This window comes from Stegodyphus dumicola, chromosome X1 (genome assembly GCF_044657685.1).
Source record: "Stegodyphus dumicola isolate Sdum_Otavi_A_Nest chromosome X1, ASM4465768v1".
In the NCBI taxonomy this organism is placed as follows: domain Eukaryota; kingdom Metazoa; phylum Arthropoda; class Arachnida; order Araneae; family Eresidae; genus Stegodyphus; species Stegodyphus dumicola.
In genome coordinates, this window is record NC_140780.1 from 202,561,317 (window position 1) to 202,578,517 (window position 17,201).

The 17,201-nt window shown below is 32.8% G+C and overlaps 1 protein-coding gene across 1 annotated transcript in view; it reads right to left on the minus strand.

The window, feature by feature from the left end:
- Nucleotides 1-6,133: 6,133 nt before the first annotated feature.
- Nucleotides 6,134-17,201, minus strand: part of LOC118182024 (transmembrane protein 169) — a 37,107-nt gene continuing 26,039 nt past the window's right edge. Inside the window, exon 3 of the mRNA XM_035351287.2 lies at nt 6,134-15,662. Within this exon, the coding sequence (XP_035207178.1) occupies nt 14,634-15,656 (1,023 nt within the window). The 5' untranslated portion in view covers nt 15,657-15,662 and the 3' untranslated portion in view covers nt 6,134-14,633. The remainder of the gene's footprint in view (nt 15,663-17,201) is intronic.

The window sequence follows — 17,201 nt, forward strand, 5'->3', positions numbered from 1 at the left end:
TGTAGTTGCTAACGGGCTTTTCTGAAACTTCACAAAATTTTTAAATAATGTAAATATTGTACATAGTTTAACTTTCCCTTAGTTTGAACTTTCTTGTATTTTGCTTTAGCAATTCAAGAAGTATGCAAGATCCTATCAGATGACTTCTGCTCAGCACGTGACAGTGCATACCTACCTGCAAGCTTCGCCGACCAATCAAATGAAATGCAATAGAACTGCTGCTTCTTACGTGCCCTCTTATCTACCTTCGCCTCTACGCCCAGCCAGGGCTCATTAGTTCGGAGCTTTCATCGTTATGTGTCGCATCGACCATTACATCAGAGAGCCGGAACACGTTGTGTTTTCTCGCAGGATAATTGCGGCATACCAAGTGGAACAAGGATTCGAGCGAGAGTCACCGAGCTGATAAGACGCACTTTTCTTCTCTGCTGACGAACCGGTTTGACTGAGAGAGTGAAAACGAATTTTCCCCTCGCTCGTACCTCGTATATGCGCTAAGCCTAGCGACGGCAGCTTTGGTACCGGAGATTTTGCCTGTTTATGCTAAAACTGCTATGATATGCAAATTGCTTGTGCTATATTTTTATACGTTTTATTGCTGTCTATAAAGAGGTATTAACTTAGATAAGTTTTCGGATTTTATGTAACTGGAGTCCCCTCTAAGCTTGCGCATCGTCGCTTGACAGAGGCACCAGGTACTTTCATCGAAGATTCCACCTATTGCACACCCAGCGTGGAGCGGGCAAAGTGGCTCTCTGATTTTTTGTTTTTTTAGTCCTGTTCCTGCGGATTGGTACTCGCAAGCGTACAGTACATGATGTACAATGAGCAAACACGTTGAGGATTCTGTTTCAATTCCGCCAGATATACAAGAAATTGAGAGACCCTCACCTCCAAGGTTACCAAATGGACAAATGTTATTTACGATAACGGACTTGCAACCCATAATTAGTGATAAGAGACAAACTGAGTATTTTCTCAGCACACTTGAGAAGCAAATTCTCATAGCCTCGACAGTAGAAGAATGTGGTAAGTTAGCCGAATTAATGCAAAAATTCCTACTTGATCGGCACATATGTAAAGGATAATTTATAAAATATGATGATAAACATCGTGAATAAAATCAGGACACTAGATGAAAATCAAGCACAAATTGAATTTGAATACCGAGAGAAACGTATCCGTGAATTAGAAGAAACGGTTAAGGCCATTAACGAAAATGCAGCAAGGAGCTCCAATCAAAGAGCAAAGACGCAGACATAAACGTAGGCAATCCTACTCTTCAAATTCTGATACGGACAGTGGGGAACCCTCCGTAAAAATAGCAAACCGATTCAACGGTTTAGAAAATGATATGCAGGAAATGAACTTACAGACAAACCCAGAACCTGTGGAAAATGAAACTAATGAAAATCAACAAACAACTGAAACAACCACACAGCAACAACAACAACAACATAAAAACAGCACTCAGAGTGATGTAAGACAGAAAAAAGTCCCACTCATAGTGATAGATGACGTTCCTAATTCAGACCAGTATCTGCCTACACTTAGTCATCAAACGCGAAAACGTATCACAGGCCAACTTAAAGGAAATAAATTACATGTCAGCGCTCCAGATCCAGACTGACATCGTCATGTTAGACATGTCTTAAAGGGAAAAAAAAACTTAAATCACACACTTATCACCTTCAAGACGAGAAAGTTCTTAAAATTGTCATTCGTGATCTTCCGCTCACCACAGAGCACAAAGTTTCCAAAGTTCCCTAAACCTAACAAAAACAATGCTAATCTTCACTCGCATAATGACAAAAATGCAATTACGAAGTCCAAAGAAAATCTATATTCTCAAGCCACTAATGGCCTATATCTTATGCAAATATTACCCAAAACGGCAGCAAGGCTAATAGATATTCATCAAAACCAAGTAATTCTGATATAAACAAAAATAACAGCAAGAACTTTAACCTGAGTTCCTTGGGTGAAGTTTTCAATCTTCTTAAATAAATAAGTAATCTGTTCAAAGGACTCTCACTAAGATAATTATGAAAATTTCTGCCAAAATGCCAGAGATTCAATCAACGGAAAACCCAATCGACAAACTTTTCCTATTATTTAACCTATTTGAAGAAATATTTATGCAAAGTAATGCCAGCGTATAATATTTCTTATATATAAGCTTTAAGAAATATATATATTCTATATCTTATTAGCATTATTATGTATGTATCTTGACATCTTACCTATTACATTCTCGGCTGGTTACTGGTTTTCACTCTTGTATATTGCCATAGCTTATGATTCTCACCCCACTTATTTCAGTAAATTTATTTCCCATCTTAAAAGTACAGTTACATTACCAGTGTCTTAATCTACAGTATTTACTTAATTTAATTTCCAATTTGTATCTCACAGAATGCTTCTGTACTGCCTTATCTCTCATGTATTAAGAAACTCTCTTACAGCATTTCAAGTCACCAGCTCCAACAATTTCCCAGATGCTTTGACATTTTCACCTTTCGACTGCTTTCACGCACTTAATGTTTATTACAAATTTCTAGCAGTATTCCCAACTTCAAAATTTTTATCATTGTTTACATTATACTTTTAACTTTATGGCTTGCAAAATTAATAAATACCCAAATTGTTCAATAAGGGGTAAGGCCTTGGGTCCAGGTACCCTGGTGCTAACACCTCCTACCATGAAACCATGCCAGAAAACTCTTATCGTCACGTGCCTTAAGGCTTAATTCTCACTGAGCCGGCAAAATTATACTTTTGTGTAATAGTTCTAGCGATATATTTGTAAGTTGAGTTGAGCTGAACAGAACATCCTTCTTCAGCTATGATGGAGCATGTTTCGTTTGACGTTCGTTTGCAAGTGCTTTGCCCAAATCCATTTGAAATTCAGAAATATAGTACTACATGTTTTACTTAAAGCTAATTCCTATTACTAATTTTTACTTTCTTTAGCATTAAACAGACGTATTATTTTTAGGCAAGAAAGGTATTGAACTACTTTTAAGAATTTTTTTTCAATCAGTAGTACTTCTTCGAGGAATTGAGTGTTATCTGAAGTCTTCAGATTATTCATGTTTCATTAAAATCAGAAATTTATATTATATGTGCAAACTAAGCATTGTCATATTGTGACTTTTACTAGCTTACATCAAGACAAAGTAACGTCTTCGATCTGCTGACTGCGAAAAATTTCGAGTACCATATTTTATCGGAGATATCCATTTTGACCTTTCCCGAATACACTTCAGACAATTTTTTTTTGTGACGTCTGTACGTATGCATAGAATAAAGGACTCCTGTTTTCCAAAAAGCATTTTTTCTTAAAATCTGTATGTACACTGCGAAAAAAAAAAAAAAGATAATTCTATATCTCTCGTTCTACTAGGCCGATTGACGAAATTCAACTTGCGTTTTTCATGTCTCGGAAGCGCGACTTAAGATACATATTAGATTTATATATAGCATTGTTCTAACATAGGTATTTTGACACAAACAGGGGCGTAGCTAGAGGGGGGGATCTGTCCCCGGGCGCCAAACTGATGTTACAACATTTTAGAATTAAATGTTTTCCATCCTTGGCAAGCAGTAGGGGGCGCGAAATCTTCAGCTGTCCCTGGGCGATGAAAACCCTAGCTACGACTCTGGACACAAATTAGGACTTTTTTTGAAACAGCATGCCATTTTTTTTCATATTTCGATTATACCACTCAAATTATCCCTAGATATTAAATTTTGTAATTTTTAATTAAAAAAAATTATCTTGGTACATTTTCTTCAGTTTGGGTCAAGAATAATTCATTTGGCGAACTTCTTAATTTATAGCATCCTATTTTCCTTTTCTTTTTTGGAAAGTTATTGTTCATAATGTAAAATTTGGTGCGAAATTTACGGAGAAATTCAAAAATTTAGCTTGGAGGATTTTTTTCAATTTGCGCCAAGAATAGCTTGCTTGGCGAACTTCTTATTTTCCTTTCCCTTCATTGTGCAGGACCGGGAAAAAAGTCACGTCTTTCTTACTTTCAAATAATTTTAGCAAAAAACAGAAGTGTTTTAAATGACGAAAACATTCATGTTTTGGTAACGTCAAATTAAAAAAAAAATTCTTTTCGACAAATGAAATCTAAATTGTAATGCGGTCTCCAGGTTCCTATTCTTATATTCCTTATGAAAAAATAAAATTAAAAGTTTGTAAGAGAAAAACCGATATTTAATTTCAAAATGTGCAATTTTTATTGTTATTTCAACTTGTTTTGAGTTATCAGTTAATTATGCTAGAATAATCCGAGGAAATAAGTTTAAATGAAGAGCAGCAAAAAATGTCTGTAATTTAATAGGCTGTGCAAGAAAGTTATGGGATGCCCACATCAGATCTTTTGATGTAGCAAAAATATAAGCAAATATGTTTAGTTTTAGGACTCATGTCAACAAAAACGAATTTTGCTGTTTTATTTTAGTTGAAACAGAAATAGACTGTGTAAAATTATTTGCCCAAATATTGTTATGTATACTTCTTTCTGGAAACGAAAAATCTATAACTGCATCATTTTAAAGTAAAGTAGAATAAAATGGCAGGAAGGAAGTCGGTTATGTTGAGATAAATACATAATTAACCTACAGAAAATTTGCAATCGCTCCAGATTTTTCGAACATCCATACGAATTACATTCCCAGTTACTTGATGTTCGACTGCATATTTGTGATAAGACACAGCAGAAAGTATGAAACAGCAGAAAAGAAAAATTTTTCAATTAGACACACAATTTTTTTTTTATTCGCATGCAAAAATCAACATCAATACACTTGTTTATTTTTTTTAAATACATGAAATATTTTAACACTATTTATCTTTGGTTTTGAACACAAAAGTTGCAGCAGTCAATAGGTAAAAATTCACAACTTCAAACTTTGAAATCTGCTTGTGACTTCTATGCTTAAATAGAAATCTTTTATAAGACAACTTATTAAACCACACAATAAGTAAGATAACAAATAGATTTCAAAGACTAAATTGGCCAACATAAAACAGTCAGTTAATTTTATTACTGCAATTAAGCTATATTAAAAACAAAAAGAATACGGTTTTAAAAGAAACGCTAGCACAAATATGGAAGCTAAGAAAAAATATTCTGTCAATTCAGGCAGAATATTGTTTGCTCTTTTGAAGGGCATCGTTTGACAGACTCTGTAACTGAAAATAGAAGACTAGGATCAAGGAGGGAAAGAAAAGTCCTGGAGCAATCTTTTTTGAAAGCCATGTCAAGCTTCGTAATTTTTATGTCTCAAACATGATACTCTTAACCTACTGTTAAAATAAATCAGGTTTAATTGAAAAATATCTTCATTTAAAATATGGTTTTATAAAAACATTATCTAGTACAGAACAATACTGCACAGATGTCTAGGAATATGGCAAAGATTACATTAACACTAGATAAAAATGTTTGTCTAAAAAATATCTAATTATTGCACGAACTCTGTTGTCAAATAGCATAAAATTCTTTTAGGCATATTTACCAGCTAATATAAAACTGGGCAACACGTGGAAAACTTATATTGCTAAATTAGGTTTACAGTATTTACTCAAATATCCTCTCCCACCTGTATTTTTCAGTATATGGTTTAGGAACTTCTGATTTATGGTAACAATGTAAAAATATATGTACAAATAGGAAAGCACTTTTCATAAGTAAAAATAATATTATTCAAATTGATAAATTCTTTGAAATACATAACATGATAATATCAGTGTGTCTTTATGTGAGCTTTTTAATGTGCTACGTTTATCACTAAAACTGCGTCTTCAGAAATAGTACACACTATATTAACTCTCCGTTTTCAAGCAATAAAATGACAAAATTAATAAGAAAGAGGGAATATACGAGTAAATACGATATATAGCAAAAATACAAATTAACGATGTTGCTTCTTGTATATTTTACATGTTCTTTTTCACTTTTCAAGGTAAAATCGAATCACTCATGAGTATATCTTGACTGTGTGATGCACTCTATGACTAATTGTTAAAATAATCTTACATTTTTGTAATAAGCAAAGGCGATCAACATGCAATGAATCATAATATTGAAAACAATGGCCATGTTTTTATTTATTAAAAAATACAGGTTAACTCAGATTTTTATCCAGTTTATAATTATGCTAGGAATATTTTTTTAGGTAATACTAACTCACGAAAACTGACAGACATTAAGTAACATTTGTTGAACTGACTACAGCAAAATACATGACAGTCATCGAACTATAGGGAGGGATGTATTCATTGGAGCTCTCGCTTTAATAAATAATTGCCACTACTATCGAAATGTGAAATAATTTGCAAAACATGACTGACAGGTGATTTATAATCTAAAGTGTAAAATATGCATGGTTTAGATGTGTTTCAACTTGTATGTAGAAAGAACAAATAAATGTTCTTATGGACAATGAAATTTGCAGACAGACAAGAAAACAAACAAGTGCAAAACTATGTAAATAGCTAAAGTGCAGTGAGGAATGATACAAGTTTGCTGTGATTGCACATAACCATGCACCCAACAATGGCATTGCAAACACAAAGTGGCATGTAGTCCATGCCTAGTGGATAAGAAAAGCATTGACCATTGCAAGCAAGAGTACAGAATAAGAATGCAAGGTAGATGATAGAGATATGGATTCGGGCTCTCAAGCTTCAAGACAGACCTTATGAAGTGGCCAAAAATTACAAGAGGATGCTCCATATAAATCATTATGATAATGTTGTCCAATGGTACTGCAAGCAGTGGATATGTAATAGTGGGCCAGATCTGGGCAGACCAGGAAACCACACGAAAACTGAACTAAAGCAGTGCTCCTCAACCGGTGTGCCACGGCACACTGGTGTGCCATGAGTAGGATATAGGTGTGCCGCAATCAAATACATGTATTTGACATTTTGCAATTTTTTATCATGTATTTAATACACAATGACATTTTTTTTCCTTAATAATGTCTATTTTAAATGTTTTTATAAATTTCACTGTCGTGTGGTTGTGTGTGTGATTGTAAGTGTGTCAGCAGTTGAATTTTTTCGGCACTTCCTTGATAACTCGGAACTCTTTGGTGTGCCACGAAATTCCAGAAAGATTTTTTGTGCGTCGCAGGTGAGAAAAGGTTGCGAAGCACTGAACTAAAGGACAGTGCACCAAGCTCAAAAGGATGCTCTGGTAATTTAGTCCACAATGCACACACATATAACAGTTCTTGCATGCCAACAAATGATTTCTAGATGCCTTGTGGAAGCAAAATTGTTATCCTAGTGTCTTTTTATGTATACTGCTATCAACCACCGAACATTGATGGCTCTGTCTGCAATGATGCCAGCCCACACCAACACAAAGTACAGCAGACAGGTGATGTGCGGTGTTCAGATCTGTGCCACTTTGTTTTCGGGAACCAATGATCATCATATTCGACTGTGGAGGTCTCTTGGCCAATGACAAAATCGCAAAAAAGCCCTGAAGCAATATACTCTCCCTAACGTAGACATTAATTATTGTTTGAAGGGCAACAATTTACAATAGCCTGTTTACTTTAGTAACGTCATGTAGAACACTGATGTCTTAGCATACATTGATGAAATTGCACAGTTTCATATGCTCTCATTTCTGAACGACTCTAGGTGCAACATTCCAGTAGGATTATGTTTTGCTGCACACAGCAGAGTTTGCTTAAGGGTTGCAAACGTTATGCCCAGACATTATCATGGTTAAATGATATGAATATCCCTTATCAAGATGCATAGGAGCAGTTGAAAAAAACAATTCAGACATTGCAGCCACCTTCCAATAAGCACAGATCCATTTGATACAGACCAAACGGTCAACTGACTTTACAGCAGATCAACCTGCAGCATGATACAGTGCAATATATTACTGAAGCTGACTTATTGCATATCAGAACACCACTCTGTAATTGTCCTGCTGCTCAATTTTTACGATCATGGAGATTATTCATTTCCATCATTATGGCCCCAAAATTTCAATTCTATCCAATTTCTTCTTGTTTGTGAGCTAATTTCATCATCCATGAATATATTATACATGTAAACACATGCACTTCCCATATTATATATATAGATCAAACTACTCATCCTTACACTTATCAATTTCATAACATCTCTTCTTTTATCTAAAGAATCTATTTGGAACCATAATACTCTCTCATTTCAACAAAGTTACAAGATTTTCCAATGACTTTTCTTTTTTCACTTTTATTAATCCTTTTTCGATTACAAACTTCCATTTACAGTCTACACACAAAATTTCAGGAAAGAAGTCTTAATTCCCTACATGTGCTTAGAAATCATCACAGAATATCAGAGGCAATATATCATATTTACAGTCTTGCTTTCACACAATGACTGCAGCTCCCTCTATTTAATATGGCATAATTACTTTCATCATCAACAACATAAATCTTACATTGATAGTATTACCAATTTCTCTTCCAACTTTACAAATACTGATATTAACATCAACAACGTATTCTAGTAACGGATAAATGAATCCCTCTTTTTATTGCAGGTGCAACAATATTTTAGATATAAATAATTACCTTAAAAAACTGCTACAGATATAAAAATTTAATGACAAAACTGTACGACTGATGAACCATGTTGACAGAATTTGACAAAAAATTATCAGCAAATATCATGCTATAAAATTTTAATTTTATAACTGCTGCATTATAAGTATTCAACTTGATCATTCTCATCTTTGGCTTAAAATTAAATATGCATATTTTATGAGCAAAATTACAATGCACGCAGATATATATATATATAGAGAGAGATAACAATAAAAATTAACATAAAAATATTTGGCACTTAATTTATATTACCTTACAGAGAATCTTCACATCATAAATTACAAAAGAAAGCTAAAAAATGCATTTAATTAAAAAAATGCTGAAAAAGTTCAATATCAAAAGAAAACATACCTCTTTAATATAAATTGGTTTTACATTATTTCAAGATTTAAGTATACATCCAGGTACTCGAAGACAGATTTTTGGGATGTTGAAGTCACAATTATGTGAGGAGCCCTGCATTCCAAAAAGTGCAAATTTATGCTACTTAATTTTTTAAAAACAGAAAACCTACCATGTGTTTTAAGATGAGATACCTCCAAAAGTTCAGGTGAACAGATTTCCCAATTTGTAAATCCACCAATACAGCTACTATGACAAAAGTGGAAGTATTGAATGAAGTTAGATAGCATTATCGATGTAATCTAATTTTAGCAGTCAGTGTTTATATTGGTGAAATCAAAATTCATTGGAAGGTGAAAGGTACTCGCACATATGATACCAAGAATTTTCATTCCAGTGTTTATTAAGTCCCATTTGAAAAATCAGTTAAGAATAGCATATTATGAAAACTACTGCATTTATATTTTTAATTAGTGATGAATTTGGGATGCTCACATATCACAATTTTAACAAAAGAAGTCGAATGTTTAAATGCACAAAAACAACCTAAACTTAGGTGAACTGGTCAGAGAGGGGGGTAAGGATGTATGCAATTTCTTCAGTGCCTGTTCAAAAAAAGGTGGATCAATCCATTCCTATTTTACTGGAATCCCCTATCTTACCTAGCACTGTAGAACAGTTTCCAGAACTACACTCTTAACTGACCGATTCGTTCAACAGTTATTTCAGTTAAATTGCCAAAATCATTATGTAGGATGGCAATATTTGTGGTCTCCATCTATGGCAAAGGACTGAAGAAACCATCACAACAGCAAGTCCCTACTTCAGCAGATGCATAATAAGACCAAACAGTTTCATGATCTGCGATATGATAAATAAAGCAAATATCAACTATAATTAGATGCCATTTATTTTTTGGCATTTTAATTTGAATCATTTTGCTATGTTTAACAATTTCAGAGCATTTTCTTTTCAATATTCCAGGTTGTCTTTTTCAAAGGCATGTGTAATATAAAATGTTGATAAAGTAATTGAAAAAAATGAAGTCCTTCTGGGATATCAAATTTTACAGCTTTCAATTTAAAATATTACAATTAAATTATATTAAAATCTCAGCTATAAAAGCTGGATATAACCACAATACCATTAATTTATAATTTTATGACAGCTTTGTGTGTTTTCATTTCACAACAGAAATTACTTAGATTCATATAACAAAGAAATAAAATCTTACTTGCTATTAAGAAATATTTTTAAAGAAATTAAAATCTGATATTCATTAGTCTCATAAACATTCTAATTAGTTTATCAGTTTTGAAACTTATAACATTTTACATTGAAATTTACTGCTGCATGCATATACACGGTGATTCAGAATTCATCATCAGTATTTGGTGGGGAGGTAGGAAATAGGAAAAGGAGATTTCACATAGGAATGCATGGGTGCATATGCATTGTAGTAGGGCAAAATGAACCCAGTTTAATAATGGAAAGAACACATAAAAAGGAAGTAGTAAGAAAAAAAAAAAAAAAAAAAAACACATTTACTATCTTACATGTAACATTTCTTTGCATTGGTTTTACAGACTTACAACAGGTGCTCGAACTGCTGACCATGTGCTAGAATGCATGAGACACAATGGTGTTGCATGGACAACCGGACCTTCTGGAATATTGCCGGCATTTACATGCATATCTGCAAGTTCATTCCATGCATTACTAGTTCATATTACTTCTGCAAAGTCACCTAGTCGAATGACGACTGGCTGCACACCTCAAACAGCTGTGCTTATGTATGGAAGTTGTGTATATACAGTGCTCTCTACACTACCATGCATTCATCTGTGCCCATACTTTCTTATGTGAAATCTCATTCTTTCCCTATTCCCTACCTCCTACCAAATATCGATGATGAATTTTGAATCACCCTGTATATGTAATATTAGTCTTTCATATGCAAGCAATTGTTCTGAAATATTAAGTCTTTTACCATTAAAAAAAAGGAATCCATTTTGTAACTCTAAACTTCAATCAATAACATACATATATATATATATATGCCCATTATCTCTTGACTAATAATTAATTTATGGAGACTTGTATTATGTTACCCATGTGAAAAACTCAGAAAATGTCAATGCACTCAGCCTTTTCACTAATCAGAAAGATCCATGTTTAGCAATTTTATCTACTTGGCCACTATTACACCAGGATTAAAAGAACCAAAAATGAGGACAGGAAAGAATATGTATGCTTTTAAGGAACAACTTGCAATTGGTCTCTGTTTTTCTTGAATTTTAATTAGAAAAGTCAAAGTTAGTAACAATAAATAGCAAAATCATGTTATTAAAGCCAAATCCAAATAGATGTGACACAAGAATGGTAAATCATATGAGCTGAGCAGATATCATGATTATGAAACACAAGCATGGAATGTTTGCCATCTGTTATGCGCAAAACAAATAAACTATCAGATTTAGAAAATACCATGATCATCAGTTATTAGATGTTTTTGCTATGTTTCTGCTACCATATAAGAAATGAAGGAATTTGTAATATACTTATGTGCCGCAGCAATGAAAGGCAGCAAGCTGGAAGAAACAGGACAGTTTTGATGGTGATATGTGCATGCAATGCATGATGCAACAAATGCACACTCTTTGATATTAGATACTTAGTCATAAAATTGTGGTTAAATCATAGAATTGCATCTCTAAATATCATATAATACATAAGAAAAATTTTAATAAAAGTAAACTATAGAAATCATATAGCACTAAAAACAGAAGTTGTACTACAGTTTAGCATCAAATGACTTTTCTTAGTCAATAATAAAGATAAGATTTGGTCAGTAAATTGTTATGCTCTTCTACCATAAAAACATGCAGACAGTGACAGCACTAGGGTAGAAAAATTGCACTGAACCAATGATTCAGTATTACATCAAAAAATTATATTTATCAAATTTTCCTTCAGACCTGTCTCAGAAGAACACAAGGTCCTATAAGTTGTTGAAAATTTAACAAAAATTTGGGTTTTAGAGAAACAGCATTAAATATTTTTCTCAGCAGAAAAAGGTATGGAAATCAGGATAATTCTGATTCTGAAGAAATCTGTTAGGCACAAATTTTTATGCCAGGCATAAAATATTCAGGCACAAGATTTTGCAGAAAATGGCAGGCAATAACAACATATGTTCAATGTTTTTAAGTATTCAAACAGTCACAGGAGATTAAAAATACTCCACAATCAGTTTTCTATCTTTTTCTGAATTAATTTTGTAATCTGTGAAACAAACGTATTATCTAAAATGAAATCCAAAATAAATTTGCTACTAAAAGGCTCAGCATCTAGTGTATATGCACTTATTTTCTAAGTATTGTACATATAAATATTAAAAAGTTTATAATTCTGTAGATTCTTACGAAATTTCAATATCACTGATTAAAAATCCACTATTTTATATACAGATATTCATGTAAAATGTTATTAATCAATGTATTTTTAAACAGGATTTTACAAGTACACAAAATTTAAAATTATGACATTATCTTTTGCAGTCTTTCTGTTTCCTCAATGATGCCTAAACGATATGTATAGATTTTCTCCTTTAAATACATATATTTCTTCTCTATGTCATTATTATGATCATTTGCATAGCAAAATTATATTACTTCAGTAAAACACTTTTGCATTTCACAGTCTCAAAAGTTGCATATAAGTAAAGCATTATTTAAAAAATATACATACCAATTTTTTGAAATCAAAATAATGGTTAAAAAAGTTATACATATTATCCTATTGACCAAGAAATTGCAGCAAAGAAGCACGATTTAGCTTCCATTACAGATAAACATGGTGTCACAACAATGGGATGAATTCTATTAATAGCAGACTATGCAAGAACTGCAAGTACATCGTAAATTATATATTGAATAAAATTAATACTAATGATGTTTCTAAAGCTGGAGAACTAAAACTTTAACATTTGCACTTAGAAACATTTTTTTTTGGACTTCAATTTTATTTGTATTAAAACACTGGATGTTAAGGAGGTACCAGACACCAGCTGTGGCAGCCTGTTCACATTGCATCATGAATTGCTGTGCAGAATTTAATGTGCACAATGCTAAGCCTATGCACAGAGCTGGATATGTACAATACTCTGATATTTTAAAGAGAAAATAAATTGTTGTGTATGTGGAGAGAACAGCAGTTATTATATACATAGGAATCTCTTTTTGCTTGTAAAAATCCATTAACCATGCAAATTTGTCATTGCACACATTAAACATTATATATATTATGTGACATATTATTGTTACTACAAATTATTTTTTTATGATGCTTTACATATCATTAGGGTTGCTGCCATTTAATTAAGATTTCCAGCCAACATTTAAATTTAATGCTAAGTGGTGCCTTGTTAACAGAAAAACACCAAAAATATTTGATTCAACATCCAGTTACAGTAAATTACAAATGCAAAACTCCACTAACTTTACTTGCCATACACTCTTCCACAACTTCATTTGTAACTTTCAAAAGCTGACCATATATCAGTTTCAAAGTAATCATACCTCAGAACTAGAAGTAAAACACACTTCACTCAGATGGCCATATCAGTCGACAGAAAATTTAACTTCTACAGCAACTGATGTAAATAAGCAGAAAAAAAACGTAAGTTACATTTAATATTTTTGAACCATATTTTAAGATATTGCTTTATAAACAAATTGCTCTAAAGCAGTTACTAAAACTAGAAATAAAATCTTTTGCCATAATGCAGTTTACTTTGATGAGATCACTGCACTGGACAACATTTAATTAATACTACACAGATCTGCATATGCTTATAACATTAAAATTTTATTAAAAAATAAATTTTTACACATAACTTGCATATATATAGCAATTAACAGCATGTGCTGTTGAAAGTGAATTCCTGAAATTTTCTGCTGTGAAATACTAAAGAGCAAAAGTTTGTAAAGTCTTCATAATACAATGATTAATGCTGAAAAACATTAGAAAATAGAACTACTTTAAGTACAAAAATGAAGATAGCTATAATAATACCTGGCAAAATGTTTGCTTAAAAAATGTGAACTCGCTAAAAAGATGGCATTTCAGATCAAGAATAATATAACTAAACATCAGAAATAGTTGGTATGTCAGTTATGAGACTTGGCAGATAAGGCAGGATACCAAATGGACAATCCTGATGCTGAAGTATTTTAAACCAGTTATCCTACCATACAGCTTCTAGCAAACATAATAATGAAATGAATGGATTTCACCATAAGTAATATAAGGAATACTAAAATCTGGATTATACATTAGAAAAAACATGCCAAACAAAACGTTCGCTTTAAAACTTCTAATTTTAAGTAAATAAATCTACAGTATATTTTGAACTTGTATAACTCTACATCCATCAATTTGCAGTCGAGCTGATTCTGACAGCAATCTGCATACTGTGTCTTAAAAACATTTTATTAAATTTATATGTAAACTGTTCAAAGAAGTGTGCAAAATTGTTAATTACAAATACATATAAAATAAATTCATAAAGTAGTAGTAAAAAAATCAAGAGAAAAATTCTTATACAATTCATATGAACTTAATACAGGTACAAACATGTATAATAATTACAAAGCTGTATCAGCAATTTGTTGCTTCTGCTTAACTTCTTCAGGAGGAGGTAACACTTCAGTTAATATAACAACTTCATATGGAGAACAATCTTCAAGATCTACAACACCACACAACCATCCATAAAATCCTTTTTCCCAGTCTTGGACTTCTCGTTTCCAATTATCAAAGTACCAGGAAATTTGAACAACAGCGGCATATACACCTAGACCAATTGTAGATAGAGTAATTAAGAACGGATATGAAATAATCAACAAGGGGCTAACAAATATCTTGTGAAAAATTGTTTTCTTTTCACTAAAATATACAAGGATATTATACCATGTCATGGTTCCCATGTAAAAAGAATATGCTGCCGACAGAATCATGACAAAAGGGACTAGAATTAAACTCAGAGTCAGGATATGAGGCCCTTTACGTAAGCCAAAGAAGCATCTATCATCATCTTCAATTTGTTGAGACATTATACTATGCTCTAATTCATCAAGTTCTTCACGTGACATCTGAACTTTCATATCCATCGTTTGTCCTTTCTTACGCCCTCTTTTTACAGTACCTGTCATGGTGACAAAACTTCCTGCACATGAACCAATAGAAGAGACTGAACGTGAATTTAAAGCAGATCGTTCATTAGATAATTCTATCTCCGCATAACCACTATCATTGATATGTACACAATCAGACACATCACTGTTTAAATCTGATTCATCACTTCTACCATTATTTGTCTTTGTAGACTGATTATGATATGTAAGCGATCTCTTTCCAGGAGAGCCTGCTTTATGAATTTGGGAATTGGAATTAATTTTAACATTTGGCCGTTCTTTAACCTGTTCTGGAGGAACTGGCTGATGCAATTTCCTGTTAGCTCGATGATCAATTTTAGTACAGCTCTGAGATGAGGAATTATTAACAGATCCCATTCCAAGCATCTGAAGACTTTCATTACTAGACCTGGATGAAGATTTAGAACCTCTCTTCCTCGGTGGGACAAAGACAGGCTTATCCAGAACTTCCATGCTTGTCTACAGAACAACAACATATATATATATATACACACACTTACATAGAAATAGAAACACACAAAAAACATTATAATAAAAGTGATGATCAAAGAGAATAATGAGAAAGATGACATCAATGAAAAGTAAGAGTAACAAGGAAGATTTTTCAACCATGAACTCTAAATTTTTCCAGTATATATATCATATTACATATTCCAGGTAAATTTTTTCGTATATATATATATATATACACCCACCCACCGAAGAATCATTACATTATGACCCCTTTAGCCCTTAAAACTGCCAGCACTCGGTGTGGCATTTACTCTACAAGGTGCTGATGCACAGTCTGAGGTATCTGGTACCAAGCGCTAACCAACTGGTCCTGCAACTCCCACACATTGCGAGGGGGTAGCACGGCAGCACGAAGTTGGTTTTCCAGGTGGCCCACAAATGGTCTATTGGATGGTAATCACCATCCCCCACCGGAAACACTGATGTTGTGATTGGGTAAACCTAGTCTGCAATGATGTTCACAAAGTGCACAGATGTCAGGGATTGTTATATTGGGATTATGGGTCCTAATGTGGTCCATGAAAACATTGCCCACACCATAATACCCCCCACCACCGGTTTGTCTCCGTCCAACTGTGCATTCGGGAGCCAGGCCTTTCATTTGGAAATCGGTGTACACGTCCGTAGCTCACTACACAAATGCTTCATTTTTTCTTACAAACTCTTTTATCCTTAATTTCTACATATCATCATACAAGATTTTAACTGATAATCTAAAATCTAGACATTTCTGAAATCCAGAATGTATGAAGTATCAATGATTCAGGATCCCTGACTTTATACAGTATTTTTATTTCCTTCAGTAAAATTTGTTTTTTTCCTTTTTGCATTACAGACTTATATTAGTTACACAGAATCACAAATAAAATGTTGTAATTCAATTAAGAAAATCAGTCAGGCAATTTTACTGGAAATATTTTCAAATCTAATGCAATCGAGGACTGTATATGCCCAGCTCCTGATGCTAAAACATGCACACATGAAGATATATGAAACATTGAAAATTTTTACTGTAATATTTATGTATAATTTAAAAGGTAGCAATAAAGTATCTGATTACAAAATTATTTTCCCATTTCAGACCTACACAGATTCTGAACCTGTATTACTTTCATATTTACTTAGAACCGAACTGGAGAATAGAACAATTACAGTTTTACATTTTTTAATATCAAATATTTAAAATAAAACATTGAAAAGGTGAAATATATAATTCATAGCTGCACATTATTTTTCTACAGGAAAAACTAAAATCTGCTCCATTTAGGGCTTCCAAATGAGAATAGCATTTTCAATGTCTAATATGAATTAAACATTATAACTAATAACACTGTATTTAAGCATATTACAGAATTATTTTTAGCAATGGAGAAATTCTAATTTCGTGTAGCCCCTCCTCTTTTCTCCACGGAACTGAAAAATGGTAATTAATAACACGGTTGCCACTGAAATAGGAAAATGAAATTCCCTGACTTTTCCAGGTTT